This window comes from Neodiprion fabricii, chromosome 1, assembly GCF_021155785.1.
Source record: "Neodiprion fabricii isolate iyNeoFabr1 chromosome 1, iyNeoFabr1.1, whole genome shotgun sequence".
In the NCBI taxonomy this organism is placed as follows: domain Eukaryota; kingdom Metazoa; phylum Arthropoda; class Insecta; order Hymenoptera; family Diprionidae; genus Neodiprion; species Neodiprion fabricii.
The window spans coordinates 39,162,788-39,184,382 of NC_060239.1; the positions used below are offsets into that span (position 1 = coordinate 39,162,788).

At 36.9% G+C, this 21,595-nt stretch overlaps 1 protein-coding gene and 1 long non-coding RNA gene across 10 annotated transcripts in view; one reads left to right on the top strand and one right to left on the bottom strand.

Annotated features, from left to right (window-relative positions):
- LOC124182755 (SLIT-ROBO Rho GTPase-activating protein 1-like) overlaps nt 1–21,595 on the bottom strand; it is a 42,230-nt gene that overhangs the window by 4,335 nt on the left and 16,300 nt on the right. For 3 of the 9 annotated variants that reach the window (XM_046570441.1, XM_046570457.1, XM_046570431.1), the window contains exons 2-13: nt 19,665–20,104; nt 11,619–11,802; nt 10,872–11,037; nt 9,448–9,672; nt 6,953–7,081; nt 6,303–6,524; nt 5,898–6,173; nt 5,166–5,761; nt 4,833–5,054; nt 4,682–4,752; nt 4,304–4,484; nt 3,883–4,153 (exon numbers count right to left, since the gene is read on the bottom strand). In XM_046570441.1, coding sequence (XP_046426397.1) covers nt 3,883–4,153; nt 4,304–4,484; nt 4,682–4,752; nt 4,833–5,054; nt 5,166–5,761; nt 5,898–6,173; nt 6,303–6,524; nt 6,953–7,081; nt 9,448–9,672; nt 10,872–11,037; nt 11,619–11,802; nt 19,665–19,710 — 2,589 coding nt within the window. In that variant the 5' untranslated portion in view covers nt 19,711–20,104. Of the gene's footprint in view, nt 1–3,882; nt 4,154–4,303; nt 4,485–4,681; nt 4,753–4,832; nt 5,055–5,165; nt 5,762–5,897; nt 6,174–6,302; nt 6,525–6,952; nt 7,082–9,447; nt 9,673–10,871; nt 11,038–11,618; nt 11,803–19,664; nt 20,105–20,795; nt 20,963–21,595 lie in introns of all 9 variants that reach the window. The other 6 variants (XM_046570448.1, XM_046570421.1, XM_046570479.1 and 3 more) reach the window with 3 other exon arrangements.
- On the top strand, nt 10,311–11,795 carry LOC124182892. Its single transcript, XR_006870883.1, has 2 exons — nt 10,311–10,457; nt 11,645–11,795. It is a non-coding gene; the product is annotated as an uncharacterized LOC124182892 (long non-coding RNA).

Sequence of the window (21,595 nt, forward strand, 5' to 3'; positions counted from 1 at the left end):
CACGTGTACGTGTTACACACTTAATCTAATCGTAAGAGTTACTTCGGAGGATTTTCTTCGGACTGGTCCAGCCACCTTGGTCGAAATCACAACTATAAACTTGTTTGTACCTTTGATGTGTAGGTATGTTCATGAGTGAGTGACTAGTTTTGGACTGAGTGATAGCATGGATTTGTATTTATGTTGTATAGAGTGCACTGAAAGAAAAATATAGTTCAGTAGATTTTATTTGCGATGGGAAGAACCCCGAAAGAAAGGCAGGTAACAAAGTTAGAAACCAAATTTACAACGTACACAACGTACTGATGGCACAGCACGTGTACATCCCTAGACCAAATCAGATTAGATATACGAAAAGAGAAACGTGGATAAAAGAAAGAATGATCCAGCAGGAGAACGGTAATTAGTTTGTTAATAATAGTATAATAAAAAAAAGTGTCCATTATTCAATTCTTAATTGGACTTGTTAATTTTCTCCAACATATTTCCAACAACTGTCCAATTCGCACGCAATTCGGCTACTGACACGTGTCGTATACATTGCTAGAATTGAAATCTTCGTACTGTTTTCAGTATCAATTAACCAGTTATTTTCAAATCGAGTTCAACTTATACAGTAGTTATACTCTTTTCCATATACATATGTAGTCTTTATACATAGAATGTGAATGGAATATTTTGTTTCTTTTAGATTGAGCAGGTAGCCGCTTAATTATGAGCTGTTGTCAGAGTAGTTTATTTGCTCCAAATATGTTATTACGGTCACTACGCGTATTCTCAAGGTTGTGTTAGCTCTTATTTTCCAAAAAGATATTGAATGTATCTAATCGTAAGGTGTAGAATTAAATACATTCTAATAGGACCATCTTTGTATAGTGTATCCACGATTGGGATCAGGCATAAGATTTATCTCCCAATCAACCATTAACTATACAACATGTAATTGCAAACTAATAACTTCACAATGGAGACCAACAATACTACTGCCGAACATGTATAGTAGATCCATAGAAACTGGCCAAGGCAATTTATCCTTATTTTAGCATGGAATAGAGTTTTAACTGCCAAAAAGCAGTCACGATACATTAACCCGTGCATCGATTACGATGATCGAAATTTGGATTAGACATCAAAGGATATAGCATAGAAATAAAGAATACAATAAAAAAAGGTATAGAGCTATCGTATTCTCCGATGTTTTTCATTCGAATTGCACAACATCCTTCAATGTCTTATCAGGATTTTCGGTCAGGCCGACTTATTACTGTTGATTAAACTTGAGAATATATACCGTGAGTACTTTTTGCAACTACTGAGAGGTACCAGCTGCACGTTACTGACCTAATATCAAAGTAGTATACGTGTACCAAATTCATGCACCAATATGATTTTACTACACAGATTAATAGCGAAAAATTAACATTACTTAGCAACTCCAAAATTACTGCTGCCAATAAATGTATTGCATGAACGTGTAATTATGAGTAATAAAAAAAAAATAATAATAATATAATCGCATTGCACGATCACTGCATAATCGTCATTTCTAACGAGGTACGGCGACGGGATTCATGTTGTTTACGCGAGTGTTTATTAACCGATTGTGGATTTTGTTAGGATGAATTTATTTAAGCAGTCTGTCATGATTTTGTACAGGCGAATTTAACTCTCACGTGTACATAGATCTGCGTTTTGGAGAAAAAAGAACTCGTGCCATTATTTAGATGCCCCACTTTTTTGCTTGTCATCGCTTGTATGAGAGATAAAAGAATATAATACTGCTTCATACTTCTTTTTTTTTTGAGATCTCGTATATGTATATTTGGCAACACGGAAATGTAGTTAGTCGCGTTGTGCGAGGATGGGAAAATGTAAACAATCGAGCGAGGGAGTTTTTGATGTTCGTCATATTACTCACCTAATCTTTAAGAATTCCCATCGCCTAATAGAAGAGGTCTGTCTTCCTCAATCGGCGTGGTTTCCATTGGCCTTGTCAACAACAGACTGAGATTGTTCTACGGGACTCTATGGGATTCACAAACCAACCGAACTGTCAAATCAACACTCCTCCAATGTAAAATCAAACACAAACACGACAGTAGCTGCAGCAGCACACGGGACGTGACAACCAGCACAGTTTCTGATTTTCGATATTTCGTTATTTCTTATTTTGTTTGTATTATTATTTAGTAGTTTTTTTTCTTTTATTTATATTTAAATTTTAAATAAGCAATCTTTTGAATTTTTCAAAAACGTATTACAATCACGACGAAGGTTGCGCCAGCAGTAGGTTTCTTTTTTTTTTTTGTATTTGTTTTCATTAAAATGTTTTTTTCTAATGTGTTAATATAGCAATATCATCACGACAAGATAAAAAAAACAAACAGCCGCACGAGGAGAAACACTTCCGAAAAATTAAACGTAAATCTGTAAAAACAACAACCAACCCAGAAATTATAACGATTAATTCTCAATAGTGAATTTTTAGAACAAAACGATTATGATATGTAATATGACAGCAATATGTGATTGCAGATATCTATGTAGTACAGTGTCATACTTCACGACAGACACACTTAAGAGCAATATTACATTACATTACAATTTACAGTCAACATATCTAGCAGAATGTGATAGAACACCACTGAAAACAGTCACAGAAAGAAATACTCGTGTTTATGCTACTATAATAGTTGAGGCAGCACAAGAAGACAAGAGATGAAGGCACATGCATCAACAAATGTGTGTATTTTGTATTTATATTTTATTTACAAAAGTCATTATTGTACAAGTCCAAGTGTACTACTACAACTCTAAATCTATGTATGGAATTTGAGCAATTTACTTTTTACTCAATGATCCCGCTTTTCCTCTCTTCTCATCTCTCTTTTCCTCCTATCCCACACCACTCAAATTTTTTCTTCTTCTCACGTTAAAGCAATTATTTGTATTTATTTATCTTTAATCAAAGGGATTATATTTTTAATAATATTAAGGTAAAAGTATTCGTATTTCATCTCCGGATTAAAATCCCGATTATAACTGTAATAAAATAGTTACAACACGTATATAGATTAAAATGCGAAACCCCCCCCTTCTCTCCCAAGATTTTCCGTATGCAGATCATTGGAGATCTCAAGGTGGGCTCTAATTTCAATTTAGTCAGTCTTTTCGTGGCTACAACATGTATTATGTATCGTACAAGTTGTATAATTGTATAGTTTGTTGTGCACACCTCAATATATATGAACTATTAAAAAATTTAAAGCAAGCTGTGAAGAACATTGAATTTATAAATTGGTTGCGATCAAACTAGGCAGGGCATGAGTTGGCAGGTGCTAGGTGCAAAAAGTGTGTATAGCAAGCAACAGTTCCAACTGCACACGTTAATTGTGAAAGTCGATATACATTATACGATATACTTTAAACCGATCATTCAGATATACTTTAAAGCGTTCATGCACTCCTCGAAACACATTTCATGTTATGCAATGTCTCTACCGTTTTTTGGACTGTCATTTGCTTATGTCATTTAGTCTTGAGTCAATAAACTCTCGAAATAAAATATATGGTAAAATTTGTTATGGCAGTTGAAACATACACTTTCTGTATACTCAAATACATAAACGTCAGTATAGTCAAGCGAATTGTTGAAAACTTATGCAAAACGCCGACAAAAATTGAAGCACATGACGAACGAGTATTCGACTTGCGTAAGCACGATACGACGCCCTGACACAAAAACAACCAACAGTATGAATAAAAACAACAAAAACAACAACAAAAACAACAACAGTAATAAAACAGGAAACTTCGCAAATTATCGTTTAGTGACAGGTATGAAAAAGGGCTCGTTATTTGCTATACGGTGGTTTCCAATACCTCTCGGCTAATGATGGGTTGCGAGCTCGTCACACAAACAGCAATTCCTGGTACCAGAGCGTTTGCTTCCTGTTGCTGCAGCAGCTGCTGCTGAGTATTGGTGCCATTGGTGTTGGCTGTGCATATTGATCCTATTCCAGTTGAGCTAGAGCCTAAAAGTGGTGAATTTCCACTGGAAAGTGCACTGTCTGCAGAGCTGGATGCTCGTCTTCGCATCGATTCTTCGCTGGAAGACTTGAGGAGTTCCTTATCCCGGTCCTTGTCCTCATCCCTTCAAAAAGACGCGAGGATTGCATTTGGGGTGAAGCAAGAAAAAACGAAAGGCATAAAATGCAGAAATAGTTTTTTCATTGGATTAAACTTCCTTTCCTCACGGTGTGTATCAAAATTACGACGTGATAGATTTAAGTCTTCTACTCACTTTATCTTGAGCATTACGTATTTGTCAGGTATTAGTCCTTCACGACCTGCCAGAGCGCCACGCCACCAGTCATTGCTAACCTGTGCATACAGCGTCAGTGTGTCACCCTTTTTGAAACTCAATTCCCTGGCAGACCGAGCGTTAAAGTCAAACTGCGCGGTGGCTTCCAGATTTTCTGATTCTGCACACGAAAATAAAGAAGATGTACCGTGGACGTTCAGTATGATTGAGTTTCTATTTTAATTTTAAATTTAGAATAAACTTTCCGTTCAGGAGAACCGTCTCCGGAAACTTTATGCCTCAAAAATGTCACCAATTGAAACAGAATCGTTTTTGTATCGAAGTACAAATTGCTTCCTAAGTACTGTTGGAACTTACCATCTTCCGACGGATACACTTCAGAATCCATATCTTCCTGAACCTGGTCTGTTGGCGAGTCGCCTACCTCCCTAAAAAGCAGAATATATATTGTGTTTTCTGCTGCATGTAGTTTACTTACGTTACTTGTGCGCAATATATTTTTTCTTACACATCATCGGGCTCTCTGCTGATGTACTTCTCATACTGAATTCCTCCAATGTCATCAGGGAATATTTCTTCGCAGAATGTTATGATGTTCTTTATTAGATCGTTTACTTGATTCTGGTACTGGACCTGATCCTTGTCTTCAGGCACTGGGACCAACGTTGGTCCGAAGCAAATTGCCAAGTTATAAGGGTCCATCATGTTCTCATCAGAGAATTCTGAGAGGCTGAAAGATTTTTAATGTTTAGTTTAATGGAGGAGCAAAAAATGCGTCAATTTTATCATTTATGTTCGAAACATAAAAACCAAAGGCTTGTATTAAAAAATAAGGACTCACTGATTGAGAAATGCAAAGAGATATCGCATTACAATGACAACAGGTCGAGGTAAGCTGGAGATGAGCTCCTTCATCTTCAGTACAAATTCCTGCTTGGATTCAAGCTGGGCAAGTTCCATCAGATGCTCAAAGTAGATGATAGGAAAAAGCGGTTCTCTGAGCTCCCTAAGATAAAGTTTAAGAACCCCAGCAACACTGTTGATGTCCGACGCGTCAGTTACGTCTGCAAGGGGATCCTCGCCTCTCTCGAAACACTCCCTGAAGTTGTTTATCTCCACCTGTGATCCCGACACCCTGAATATACCCTGATGATGGAGTCCAAAAAGGTTTATCACCCTGACACAACTTTTCACAATTAATGGTATCTCCTGGTTTGTGCTCTCCAAGTATTCTTCTAGTGAACCACCAAACAATTTTGGCTGACCGTTCATCTGCAAGCGACCGATTCGCTTTCGTCTAGCTTGCTTTTGCTTATTCGCCGTTATTGACGGATTTGGACTGGATGCTGATCCGTCGAGCAGTGTTTGGCGTATGTATTCCTGCTTTGCATCAAGTCGTGCTATCCTCGAGGTTCCCAGAAGGTATTCGCGGAATTTCTGAACAGCAATGAAAACGAGGCACGATGAACATGATCGTCATTTTATAGTTCAGAAAAATACATATTACCAGAATCAATTTCTGAAACACACAGTATTGATAAGATGTTGAAAAATGAAAACAACCAAATTTTACCGTTAGGTAAAACTCCTCAGTCTCCTGTCTGTCGGCTCTGAGTTTTATTTGAAGAGTCTCAGGTGGCCTGGAAGTTGGGACAGCGTTTTCACCAAAGTACCTGGAGCAATCGTAGTCTTTTGCAGTGAGCATCTCGAGCAGACTGGCCTCTGCGGTCTCAAGAGTTTTCCAAACTTCTTCAGACTCTGTGCGCAGTGATGTAACGCGCTGCTGCAATTGCGTGAGCCTCTGCTCCATCTCCGTGTGAAGAACTTTCTGCAGTTCCGGCTCAGGCACCTAATTAATAAATATACATCTCCTATTTCTGGTTGCAAATATAATCGTTAATGCGGCTTAAGCCAGAATTCACATCATTCAAAATAGGAAACAGAGAGAAAGAACAAAATACATAATTCATTATTCTACCTCATCGCCACGTTGACCCTGGAATTCAAACTTCTTTGGAATCATGAAAGCCACGTGATGGGATTCGAGAAACCGTTGTTTGTCTGCCCTCGAATCAAGCGACCCAACACATGCAGCCAACTGTTCAGCACCCTGCTGCAGTGACCTTTGCCTACCCTCCTCTGCACTGCAGTGCATTAGAAGAGCTCTTGCAACACAATTGTGGAAGCCAAAATCCATGCACTGTTCAACAACAAAACAATGATTGTTGTTGATGTTTTAGATAGGTGAGTTTGACTATTACATTCAAAATATATTATTATTATTATTATCAGATTAGAAAAAAATTCTGTTCAGGCCTCTCAAATAAAGAAAAGGCAGAACACTTTATAACTTTGTATAAAGTAAGTGAAATTTCTCCACCTTGTACTACGCTATAAACTAGTACTTTACTGTCAAGTGGTAAGGGAAAAAAATTCTACTTCGTTTGAATATTCAACTTTTGGGAATTGAATTTTCAAATTGAAAACAGTCGCCGCAATACAGCGATCGAAATTCTCATAATAAATGTAAAGAATTCTTAAATTGCCCAGGGGAGATCTATACATTAAAAAATGTGTATTAATAAATAATGCGATTATTCATCAAATGGTACCGAGTTTGGGACTTACGTCAATGAGATCGGACAAGTCATCGACGAAATACTTGTGTATCGTCGTATTCGAGGCCTCGAGGCAAAGGATGTATTCGTTCCGCGCCTTCAGAGCTTTCAGTTTGGATTCGGTATGCTTGGCCTTTCTCTGAAATCACATAATGCAACGAAATCCGTTATGACGGTAACGAAAATTTGGTTTGTACATGTTGTCAATCAAAGAGGGTGGGTGTTTTTTTTTTTCTCTTAATTCGAATATTAAACATCGTGATAAACGAATGAACGTTTGTTTCCTTCTAATTTAATTATTTTCTACTCTCCTTGGATTTTATTCCGACAGCAGGGTAAGACTTGTCAATCTTTTTTTTTTTTTTGTCTATATACGGTAAGCATAAAGCTCGAGTGATATCGGATATAGCTGATGTGTTAAGGGAAGCCGTTGGGCAGCGACACACGCGTCGTCGTTTACCTCCACCTCCATCTCCACCTTATCCTCATACTCCTCCTCCTCCTCCTCCTCCACGAGAATCGGGTTGCGTGCCATCTGCTTTGCTGATCGAGCTTTGCGGCCGGCGTTGCGGCCGGTTTCTTTATTTTTCCACGCAGTAAGTTTGTGGGCGCCGCAAAAAACATACAGATGTTTGAATCTGTTATGAAGGTCTGTTTAATACGTCTTCAGGATTAAGGCAAATAGAAGAAACGATGAGGAGAAAAAATTGTAAAACGAAAATACGTAACACACGTACACATACACACACACACACACACATTCGAATGATCTTTGAAATTAAGTGCAAAAAAAAGGCAAATGCCTCCGCCAAACGGCGCCATCCAGACATCGATAAATGCCACGCCTAGCTGATTACTACCTTGGCAAAGAAGCGGAGAAGCCTCTTATGCTGTACACACTACATTCACACACCGTACATGACAACTTGCGTACACAAAATTTTATGCTTATTTTGTGAAACTGTAAACTAATCTCGAGACTGTACCCGATAATCAGGAATCTCACACAGACAAGTGATATTTGTTTGACAAAGGCGAGCATAAACATCGTCGAACTCTAGGGATAATATAAATCAAATCATGAAATTTAGACACGAAGAATAACCGTGTAAAATCAAAGGTATGTGTAAGTACGTAAAACAACGCGGACAAGGTAAATAAATAAATCTTCGCGAGCTCATTGTATAGCTTTTTCGAAAATTTATATATTTAATATGAGGTATTCAGGACTGCAGGTTAATCGTACGTGGTGTACGTCATTATTTTTACCTGCGGGACCCTTCCATGTTGTTATTATAATAATTATTATTATTGCTGATGTTTTTGTTGACTGCACAGATGCACAGAAAGCAATTAGCATGAACGAGAAAAATGGGATGAATTTTGAAAATAGGACACGGGATAGTTCGGGCGCTATTCCATACCCTTTCTTGTCTAAGTATATTCATGGAGAGTTTGATATACCTATATCTATAAAGATCATCATAACGGTGGCAGAGGTGGTAGAACTGAACTGCACTTCTTCTTCCCTAAGTATATATAAAACTCAACGTGTCTCCGTCTGTCTGTCCGTACGTTCGCTTACAACTCTAAGACTAACGATCCAACTTTGATTTTTTTTTTCTGTGGATAGCTTCAACGTCTGGCCAAGTTTTAGGTTATATTTCGTTACAAATACCTAGAAAAACCCCCAGTAGCGTTCTGAGATAAGTCTGCCTGCAGGCTGCAACTGCTGCCACGACGTGTCTACTTCCACATTTGCATTATTTGAAATCTTGCATAAGTTGCTGTGAGGAAAGATTCTGCGTATTGGCTCTGTATAAAGACTCCCCGCAAAGTCTGTTTAAATTTTTTCAACTTATGGCTACGCTACTAGGGAATAATTTTAGTGACATAAAGATATTTGTAGGCCAAGGCGAAACGGGATCACATATTTACACGCCTAACGCTGACTAAACCCTTACAAATGGAAGAAAGTTACGGTCAAGATTTTTCAAGCTCTCGACGAGAACTACCAAAAAGTCCGGGAGAGCATGTGGTTACGTCGAATAGTTTCGTCGCAAAAATCATTAAAAAATATTCGCGGCCGCTAGTTTAGTCCATATAACATAGTAACTATTATGTAGAGATGAACGATAATCACGAAGCGCGACGTCGCGACGACCGGGAAACAAAAACGAGTCGTCGCCGTTGTCCACATCGCGTATATATTCTGACATACAATAGGTATATGTATACATAGACACTTTATATACACGTACTTATGTAATACATACACAGAGTGGGGATAATAATTGGCACGCAGATGACGCAAATACCTAATTTGGACATCCTGCCGTCGGCGAAACGAACTTATAACCCAAATACCCATAATGCATTATTCCCTCCGACTTCCTGTAACGTCTCAAACACGACACCATATATAACACGAGAACTCTTGCTGCATCAGAAATTAACGTTTTCTCATACATTATCTAGGCAGTTTTACAAACGCACAACTCTCACCTTGTTAACTTCCTTTTCGATCAGCTTGTACTTCTTGCTGCGGGCAAGTTTTTCCGGCGGCGCAATGGCGACCTCGAGTTTAGTCCTCTGCTGTTCAGCGACCCGTAATTTCGTCTCGGCTTGCCTGGACTCCGCCTGGTAGGCCTGATAGGTCTTCATCGTTGTGTGAAGTTCATGGAGAACCCGGAGAATCTCTTCGTGGGTCTCGTACCCGATGTCGCGACACTGCAACGCGTAAAGAAAAGCTCAAAGTTGTTGTCAATCATCGTTACGCCCGAGTTAAATGACAAGATGATTTAAATCTCATATATATATATATATATATACCTATACATAATACAATTTAATCGCGGACTCGAGCTAGACGCGCTTCTTTTCCTTCTTTTTATACATACTCTACATTTTTCTTATTTCCAACGAGCCATCAATACCAGTCGTTTTTTTTTTTTTTTTGCCTATTATACTTACACACGCTGGTGCAGTTATAGGCACATGTCGTGAAGAGGCTACAAAAAGAAGACCGAACTGCACCATTTAATAATAACGATACCGAAAGAAAAAAAGAAATAAAAGGATTACGGATTCTTTTTGTATAGAGGGTCGAAATCTTGTACGCCATATTTCAACGGTTCGAATTTATTATACTTCAATTACTCGTGCCGATCGTTAAGCCCGTAGTGACGATAAAAAATTCTCAACCATCAAATCGTCCTCGTCAATATTTATTCAGATTACATCCGTTTGTTATTGTATACAGTATATAACGCGTGTCGTGTCATCCATCTCTTTCAAAATTTAGACGTGCTAAATTCGCGTGTATCAAGCATCACACTCGACGCGGTATTTAGACCTGAGGATTAACCATCATCAGTCGAGCACTGTGTAATAATGACACATTCTGAAGATTAAATCCGTCGTCGTCGTCAAACTTTCGCTTATAACATCAATTATACATAGTCAATTCAATTTTCGGCATTACTGTACGTTGCTAATAACCAAAGAATCATTTGGTATGAATGTTAATTGCAAAATTTTTCAAAAACAGTCGTAAAATTCTAACTAAAGTTATAAGATTATATTTTTCCATAAAAACTTTGAAACACAGCAACGAACAATAGACTAGAAATATATTGTACAAGTAACTCGATCGCATAGCGCAAGCACAGCGATGACTATTATTACAGTGTCAGTGATTTCAAGTAGAACGTCGTGTGGTATATATTCTTGTCCTGCCATCAAAACATCCTTAAATAAAACTCACGGTAAGAGGGTGAGATGTTACCTAAATTCGTTCCCTGGGTCTATAAACGCTGTGCCCCGTAGGTTTCGCCTCGCATTGTCGTAGCTATCCTACTATAGATATACCTAGATAGAGTAGTACTAGGTATAACGTATTAAGGGTCGTGCGGTTAGTCGAGACTCACGCGGCGATTGATGCGCTGAACGTCCTCCATGACCTGGTTCAGCCTCCCGACGAGATGGGTGCTGTAAACTTCCGAAAGAGCAGCGTGATCTCTGCTCAGAGACTTTGTCTCGTTGACTAGCTGTTGCCAGCAGGCGAAGCTGGAGAACAGAGGCCACTGTTCTCTTCTGAAAGACAAAACAAAAAACATGAATTAAAATTATTACTTCGGTGAACGAATTTCCTTTGCTCTTTTCCTCTCTCTTTCTCGTGTTTTTTCATTTCTCTTAAACTAACTCTATCCGTTATCTCTAACTCTAATTTTATATTTTTCATCTCATTCCTATTTGTACTTTCCACTGTAATCTACTTTAACATCTGCTCTGTATTTTGTTTTTTGATTTCACCTATTTTAAGTTATATTTTTTTTCTGTCTGCTTACTTGCTGTTTCTGTTTCTTTATCTTTTTTTTCTTATTACGAACTGTAATAATTGTATTAATTTTCTGTCTTTAATTGGTACTTGACCAATATCGCTATGAACATAATAAATTATCTACCTATATCTATCTATCTCTCCATACATTTGGATACCATTTTCTTACTATCTATTTATTTGTTTACTCATTCTTTCAACTGTCTACTAATCAAATTTTTAAATCAAAAGCTATTTTTGACACTTCGTTACTTTTGTTTCTTCTTTCCTGCAGCTTGTATATCATACTTATGTGCACCGTTGTACGATTTTATAGTAGTATTCGTAGACTTACTTCTGCTTCTGTTCTTTGTGTTTCAGCTGAATAGCTCGAGCCATTTTGTCGAGGGATTTGCTGTAGTCGAGTTCGAGCTCGGCTCTCCGTCGAAAAAAGTCCTGGAGTTCGGCAACCAGGGCGACCTGGGCCTCCATTCGAACGTCGAGACATCTCAGCTGCTCGTTCAGCTGCAGTCTTATATCTGAAACGATAATCAACGAATACTTTAATTATAGCTATCATATGTTATTCACGCACGGCGAGAACCGTTTTTTTTTTCGTTCCTTTTCTTTTTTTTTTTACAACTGGATTACGTAAATCCTTGGTCATAATTTTTTATACGCACGTGTCTCGATATTTCGAGAATTTTTTATACACATGTAAAGAAAAATCGAAACCACTCTGAATGTTGGTATTTTCAGTAAAAACCAGTTATTTTCAGAATTTATTTACACGCGGTGCGTTGAAATAAGAAACAATATTTCGGGGATTGAAATCCGGGGAAAAAAAAAAACAGTTTCCACACTTTGGGAGAGTACATTTCTATTCGAGACGTTTCAACTGTTCACTGATCTGCACTACGAGTGCATCTGTACGAAAGTTTTTACTTAAAATATGTAATCATTTCTGGTAAATATTAATGCATCGTATATAATAGAATATGCATAGTACGTAGCGCAACTGGCCGGCAATAAATCGTCGTTGCTGGAAAGCATGAGCAAGCGATGTTAAAAAAAAAAAAAAAAAACCGAGTAGCGATTGGCGATTAGGCGATTAGACGACGCTGCACGACTGATAGTGGCATGTGAAATATATCACTGTGGTGACCTAGACAATACCTAGGTGAGACTTTTATTTGCAAACGCAACAATATGAATTTCTTTTTATAGATATAATAATAAAAGACGAAAAGGTTAGAACTCGTACAATATTATTATACCTCTCTATTCGAATGAAAACAAATTTAGTAGATTTGTATAAGTATACTTGTAATATAGGGATCTAGTAATAATAAATAAATAGCTAATAAACGAGGCTGACACGATAACTTGTGAAAAGAAAAACGGCAAAAAAAATAAAAAAATAACATACAACATTTATAAAAGAAAGTTTGTTAACGATCGATAAAAAAAACTGTCTAATATCCAATTCGAGAAACGGAAGTGTTATGTACGCCGGAAAGTATAGGTCAATCATCTACAATTTACGATGTTTTTAAACTTAGATAAGTAATAACGTTCCGATTCATGAATATCATAAATAACACGTCCGATACTTATTATCGAGTTTTTATTTCACGCAGCGTGTAATTTTGGACCACTTTTTTAACTCCTTAATACATTTGCGTTTATCAATTTATTCGTCAGCAAATAAATTTAAAAATAAATAAATATCAATTTCTTGCAAATTTATTTGTTTTTGCTATAAGAAGTGGCACTGGAATGCGAGTCAAATTGTACGCACTTGCACGAGTGTGACAACGATCATCGATTGCCATCGAAATATCTAAATAATTCCGTGTACACAATGTACATACTTACTACACACTTATCGTGTCAAATGTTGCGATAACAATTGTATATTATAACAAAAAGTGAAGGATCAAATTATACCGCAGGATGATTGTCGGACATAAGTGGAGATCATTTATCATCACATTTCATACACTGCGCGTCGAATGAAATAATTATACATAATATAATAAATGTGTATTTTTTATATTCATTGGCGAAAGATTCAATTTTTTTAATTAATATGCATGATTCATTATTTTATAAAAATTATTATCCAAAGTACGTTATAATTCTTTTGATTTTGAATAAAAGTCTCTGCAAATGTCCTCAGTTTAAAACAATACCCCGATTTTTTTCGATTTTTTGTTCAACCGTTTAAATATCTAGAATATTGAGAACGATTTTGAAGAGAACATTGTTTAAAATTCAGAAAAAATTCTCAAAACTTTTATTTTACACTTAGAACATTTCTAGACTGGTTTCATTATAAAGTTGACAAAAAAAAGTTGTACGTGCCAAAAAAATGTACAAACGAGATGTACGTAACGGGATCGGTCTAAAAATGTTCCAAGAGAAAATGGAAAACTTTTCCGCTATGAAAACTACATACTGAAATTTACCAGATTTTGGTTTCACATTCACCGTTTCAAAAAAATACAAGATAATCGAATGATCGTTTAATTTTGACCGATTCAATCGAGTCGTGTTAGATAATTTTTTTCGACTCGATTAATCGATGCATCGATTATTTTTAGCATTGTGGCCGTCGCGTTAATGGCACTTTCGTATTCCATGAGTACCGCAGTGCGACGCGACGTCGATCGAGAGTCTGGACAAGCTGTGATGTTTGTTTCTGCTGCTGCTGCTACTGCTGCATTAGGCGGCATCATCGTCGTCGTCGTCGTCGTCGCGACGCCACTCTGCAGTGCACGGCTTGCGTTTCCGGCGGGAATCTAAAAATAAACACCACGGGGCGCGGGGTTGTTCTTCTTCTTCTTCTTCTTCTTGTTTTTCTTCTGCTTCTTCTTCTTTCATGGTATTTTTCCATCATTTCTACTCTGCCCACCCCCCTCCCCGCTCCTTTTTTATTTCTCTCTTCCACCGCTCTGCTCTTTCTCTCGCCTCCTCGACGAGAAAAACCTAAACAACACAAAAAGACACGGCCCGTTTGTGTTGCGAGTATTATATTTAGGGTCGCACTGTTTCCATCCGTTTTTGTAATATTTTTCGTCTACAATCTCAAATTTTCACTATAAACTAATTATGTCTTCCGCAGATACATTATACACACAGCATTTTTCTCTTGAAAATGTTTCTGCCTTGTATACGAATAAACAAATATATACATGCATGTATGAATAATATTATTATACCGAAAATCAGTCAGAAATATTTTTCATTTCACGCATTGTCAATTGTATTTTATTACATCGACACAATCGTATCCGCATACCTTATAAGTTGATACGTTGCCAAGTTGTACGACAATATATAAATAAGAAACGTTCGCTTATTATGAAGCTAACACGATAAAGCGATAAGACCGCATGTAATAATGCCGTTCTGTTATCGCGATTCATATAATCACCCATTCACACCAAATTATTAATTATGCCCTGTATATAACGAATTACGGTAAAAGCACCAAATATGATTACTCGCGTTATTGTACCGTTTGTACGATACTAGAACTTTATTATTGTTACAACGTCTATAATCATATATAACTTGTCCGTTATACAGGAAGACGTAAATGTGTCAGTTATACAATATGGATTAAATTAAAAAAAATTAAAGAATTTTCAAATGTAATTATAAACGTTGAGAAAAGCTGATGAGTAGGGCCCTGATAAATGTGTATTAAAAATTACAAATTACGTACGTATAGTGTACTTTTAAAAAATTAAAATATGGAAACTAGAAACTGTATTTTCTGGCTCCAAACATCATATTTTACGTAGAAAACGAAGTAAGGAATCGAAATGATTTAAATAAGAAATATTTATTTACATATAGGGCCCTCTACTGATGAAAAATAATCAAATTTTATCTTGCACACTCGAATTACTTACCAAATATGGCTGAATATATATGTCCGTGTGTGTATGTATATATATATATATATATTTGGAAGATTCCCGGGAAATCAAGCACCGTGTAGGTATATTATCGATTTTTATTCGTTTGGTATGATTCATCATTCCCAACATGGGTATAAGATATAGGTACACACACACACACACACACACACACACACACACACACACACACACACACACACACACACACACACACACACACACACACACACACACACACACACACACGCACGCACGCACGCATACCTGCATACATTTATATGGGATAGGTAGGTGAGAGACGCAATGAGAGCGGGAGAAAAGCTACCCTTGCAAGGAAACGGGTCGAAAGACATTAGTGCAACGAAAACATAAATACACACATACATACACGCGTTATACATACCTATAGTAATTGGTTGGTGCAGCGGAAAAGTGCATCGTATGGTTACAACACACGCGATACTACACGCATGTGCAAGAATACAAGTGAATGCGTCAGCGGTTTCGAGAGAAAGAGAGAGAGAGAGAGATTGCACTGCATGCGTGATATTTTTCCTTCTCTCTTCCTGCCGGCACTCGCTCATCCCACCAAGGCAGCAACAAAAACCCATAAGCGAGACCGTAGGTATCCATCGTGTTATAGGATTGTCGCAGCATTAAAGTTCTGTGACATGTCATTCAACCACATATTTTTGGTGTGTAAGAAAGGAAGTGTGTGAGAGAGGAGTTAGACAGACAGACAGACAGACATATAGATAGATAGACAGATAGATAGAGAGAGAGAGAGGGAAGGCAGGTAAACAGAAAATCCTTATAATTCAACGGTTTTCGAAGTCCGAATACACACTGAAGCATCTTTGTTTGCTTGCTAAATATATGTATAAATATATACAGTATGCCTCGGAGAGTGACGAACCTAAATTCATCCAGTAAAAATACGATCTCGTTATATGAGTCACGAGTTAATTTCCTGCCGCACAAGATTATACACGCGTCACGGATTCGGATGAAATTAATAAAGATTTCTCCGAATTATGATATATACACTATTATACGTATATTTTTATTATATACACAATACAAGTATCATACATCTGGGAATTAAGCGTATTATACATGTGACCAAAGATTATCTCTTTGTGTCAAGTGTGTGACAAGAAAAACTTTGAAATCTCCAACATACATTATTATATGTATAGTCCGAGATGGTGATAAAAATTTTGTAACCTCACTGCAAAATAGTTAGGTTAAGGTCCGACGGACAAGTTAGACACATACGTGTATGAAACGGCCTCTTTAAACAAACAACCTTCTATGGCCGTCGTTATTAACGGGCGTCAGTTCGTAATAAGACGCGTAATGTCAAGAAATGTAAAAGCCTATTATCCATGAATAAATATCATTCGATGTAATACATGGAAATCCTGTGGGATATTATTTGGGCCGGACGGGAGAGTAACTTCTTAGAAGATGGTACAAAAAATATACAAACGTTCATTCGTTGATATTGATATAATATAATACGTTGGATCATTACTGGAAAACCATTTTTTATTAAATGATTTTCTTTTAAATGTACTCCAGCGTATGTATGTATGTACGTGGTTAACAATAAGTTCGGGAGAGAAAAATGAAAGAGGGTGGAAGAGGAAGGGGAGAGTTTTATACGCCTGCCTAACAACAAGAAACCAGCTGCGTTGGTCGGTCGCTATACTTCCAGGGACTGGGAATACATCGTATATCTAGATGGGCGTATAAAACTCGACGTCTCTCTGTTTGCCTCCGTGCGTTCGCTTCTAACTCCAGAACTACCGAACCGATTTCCATTTCTTTTTTCCCCATGGATAGGCACAACGTCTGGCCAAGATTTAGGCAATATTTCGTTACAACCAGATCAATAGTTTTGGAGATACAACGATATTTGTAAGCCGATTCGGAAGGGGATGCGAACACTTATTCGAACGCTTACTAGGTCGCCGATTTTAGGTTATATCGAATATTAACCATATTTATGAAAATATTCTCCACTGTGAGCAAGATTGTCTTGCCCTAATAGAATTTTCATGTAATAACATTAAATTTGGATGGGGGTGAAGCCGCGATAAGCTACGGCATTTGAGACCAGACAGGTATAAGGTAACACCTATATGCAATTTCAATTATAACATCGGTCAACACGAATTTTCAATCTGAGTTCTAGATGTCAAATTTATGATTTCTTCCAGGTAAGTAATAAAAGAAAAAATACTTTTATCAGATAAAGTTTGCTTTTTATTTAAACGTGCCACTACCCGCCGCTTATACTATCGCAACCCAAATTTTCAAGACTTATTTATGACCGTGTAAAAGGCAAAATCAAACTTTATATAGGTAATAAATGACGGTTTTGTTTATTATTCGGTGTATAGAATCAAAATTTGTCCATTTAAACATAAACTCGAGATAAAGATAATCATTAAAAAATGTTGACCTGTGTAATCGAATCCTCGGCAGAGGACAAAGACGATCCTGCTGCAGTGTTCTGAAAACTGTATATAGGTATGATACGCGTATACGCTTGATGTTATGAGGTTGCAGTTGAGTTCGTCTCTGTTTGTCGGTTGCTAACGAAGGTCGACGATCGGCCGAAGGCGAGAGGGAACCGTAATTGCCGAATTTACTGAGGGCGTCGCTCGGACGGACGGCAAGCCGTCGGCATTCAATTCGCATTAAATCTTGTCACAAGTTCGACGATCTCTTTTAACCATCCGTAATTTATGCCAATTCGACTGACTTTTCACAACCTTATACGTATACCAATGTTATATTTGATACGAAGGGTTAGTTAGCCGCTCTCGTCAGTTTCTTTGCATAAATCAGATTTCATGATTTCAAAAAATTTTTAATATTTGATAGTATTTCGGGGATTTTTTTGCAGTGTCAAAGATTTCACGGGATTTGAATGAATTCAACACGTGATTTCAACATATCTTATGGAACTTCGACAGAAATAGTGTAAATGTATTGTGCAAAAATTCTGGACACAATAAAAATGATTGCGTTCTCTTCTTAATTCTAAATTTAATTTCTCTCTACCGAGCAAGTCAGCGACTAAATAGCTCACTTCAATGACCGGCCTTCAACAAATACATATAAGTACAGCAACTATGAATAATCGCGTTAATTGACAGCAATTATTAATAACATATTTCACGTTAGTTCTCTTTGTTCGCACTTGACGCGTCATTACGCAAACGGAAGGAGCAAATCTCCATGCATAATCATTGTAATGCAAGTTGAATGTGTGTGCGTATGTGCTTATCCGATATGCAAGTTCATATTAACGATAATATGGTACAATTTTAAAACTGAGAAAAATTAGTTCCGGTAGCGAAATAACTGTACTCAACTTTTCCATCGGTCATCAAATGATACCAAAATTGCATTATCTTGTTATACTTTACACCCTTCAATGTTGTATTATATGACATATTTTTGACTTCGACAAATGTTTCCAGGTGTTATAGACAAATAACGTCCAAACAATTAAAATAGCACTAGAAATAAAAAAAAAAGAAATAAATATCATTACGAAAAGGAATTGTTTGTTTACTCTTCACATATCGGCGAGCACGAACAATGTGGGATAAGCGGTAGTTTTTCGCTGAACGAGTTAATTAGATATATATCATTTCCTCGAAATATGTACTAAATTTTTATGAATAACCACAATACGGCGGCTTCAAGACGTCGCGTATACTATTTATTATCTATGAAACCTCGCTCAAGTAATAATTCGATGAAAAATCTAACAATTTCCAGGCAAAATATCAATCGATATTTTTAATTTCCTTGAAATTTTTTTTTTTTTAATTATTGCACCAAAAATGGATAATTATACCATAAACGAAAGAAAAATCTCACGCATATTAAGGATGGTGATGTTTCAAGAATGTTGGGCTACAAATAAAATTATGACTAACATATTTTTCCCCATACAAGAACACCGGAAGGCAAAGCTTATTTATTTGCCGCATTTGTACAGATGGGAATTGCACATATAATTGCTATACGAATAAGAAATCGCATAATCTATCGTTACACCTTTTTTTGTGTTCAATTTCAGCCAAAGTTTTTCTCATTGGAAACCGTATCGTACAGAATAATAAACTCCGAGCCCTTCTCAAGGTTGGATTTTTATTTTTTACTTAAACAAACAACTACAATTGGCCGGTGATTATAAAATTTGTCAACACCGCGTCTGGATCTCAGCGATAAATTCTGATTACAGTACATGCCGAGAGTGTAAGTTGCTAGTGTTAGAACGGTGTAAGATATAGATAAGTACATTATTGAAATGTACGAGAAGGCTCGCGTGTTATACGTTATAAGAAAAGAAAAGAAAAGAAAGAAAATAAAAACAAACAAAGTGACCGCGAACGTGCGTGAATGAAATAAACATATTTGAAAAGTAAAAAAATGTAAAATACCTTTCGCCCATGCTTCCCACTCCTGTTTTCCAGCAAGCTTGAACATATTCGCAAAGTGAGCTAAGCTGATTTCACACTTCTTCTCCTTCTTCTCTCTCTAATATTTTCCCGACACGCACCGTTCAGAATCGCATTTGCCGACTAATGGCACACATCCGTCTTCTCTACATCCACGCGTGATGCGTATCATCAATATAGCGTATTCCAAACCTACGTAAGTAAGTATGCGCTATAACTCAATCGGCATCTGCGGTGTATGATAAGGTCTGCGTAGCAGGAAAAGCGTCGCTGATTGCTCGTCGATTCGTCGGTGATGGCAGCGGCGGCGGAGGCGGCGGTGCTTTGTTTGTACATCACCGTAAATTTAGCATCGCAGGATTGAAAGAGTAGCAGCGCAGCCCCTCCTTCAAACATGTAATCCAGTCTAAATAGGATTTCACCTGGAAGTCATTGGGGGGGTCGATTTTTTTTTAGTCTTAGGGAGATCCGTGGTGTAAATCTCGATTTTTGGGTAAATCCCCCCATTGCGTTTCTCGCCATCTTGATTTGAAGCAGGGTTTGTTGTTTTTCGAATAACTCGCTTATTTTTAACTTCAGAGTGAAAATGATAATAGCCAAAGTTGTGGGAAATTTAATTCCCCATAAGTGTGGTGGTTATAATTTTTAGCAAAGGATCGTATTTGTAAAGTTAGACGGCAAATAGGGGTAAAAAAATTTTTTTTTCAAGTTGTCTCGATTATTATTAAGTTTATTGTAAAAATGGTAATCAATAATCAGGTAGGAAGTTTTATTTCCTGTAAATTTGGTTATTAATATTTTTACGATGAACTTGATAATAAATGAAATGACTTAAAATAAAACAAAAATATCCACCCCTGAATTAAGTATACGTCCGAAAATATTGAGCCTGGGGTAAAAATTATAATCACCAAATCTGTGGGGAATCATAATTCCCGCAATTTTGGTTATTATCATTTTCACTCTTAAGATGAAAATAAGCGAGTTATTCGAAAAACAAAAAAAAAACCTTTAAATCAAGATGGCGGCAAACGCAATAGGGGGGGATGTTCCCGAAATTCGAGATTTCCACTACCGACCACATCCCTCTGAGTGTAAAAAAAAAATCGCCACCCTAATTGTTTCCAGGTGGCCCGATTTTTAGACCTATCTCGAGTGGACTAATGTGCTGGAATCCGGTATTGCGCACATCACTATTTTATACACATGTGTGTGTTATAAGTATATATATAAACAATAAAACAGACGTCGAGTAGCAACAGGAATTATTTGCTCCTCCTCTACGCGCGTGTGAAATATGTATTAAGGAAAAATTTACACACCGTAGCAGCGGAACCGAACAATATATTATTGGTTTTCGATTTTATGGATTTATGCGACGAGCAGTCGGGTCGGAAAGTGTTGCAACAAAAGTATGAGAAAAATGCTAAGCTATGGATGCAACTACTGAGAAAAGCCACCCTGATCATATTACCAATTTTTTCAAAACACTGAATTTGAACTGTAAAATAACCTCATTGTACCAACATCAGAGATCTGCGGATTTTTCCACAAATAAACCCATACTACTTCGACATGATTTATTATTCTATGATCGCCAGATTTTAGAATTTCCAGAACAGTATGATGAAATATATTTTATTCTGAAACTTAAGTTCGTCATCTGTAATTTGTAACAACTTTTATACACATCGATTCTTTTTGTTGCCAATTCATGAGCTTGCGAAAAGAAAAAAAAATTATTCCCAGAATGATTCGTCATAGGGAATTCATTTATAAATAAAATGAGCAATATATCATTAAAATCAGACTACATGTAGATTTTTGGGTGAAATATAGTAGAATAAATGTGATTTCTCGGAAGTCGTTAATAAATATATATTTAAAATCAGAATCAACATCATTAGCCTCAC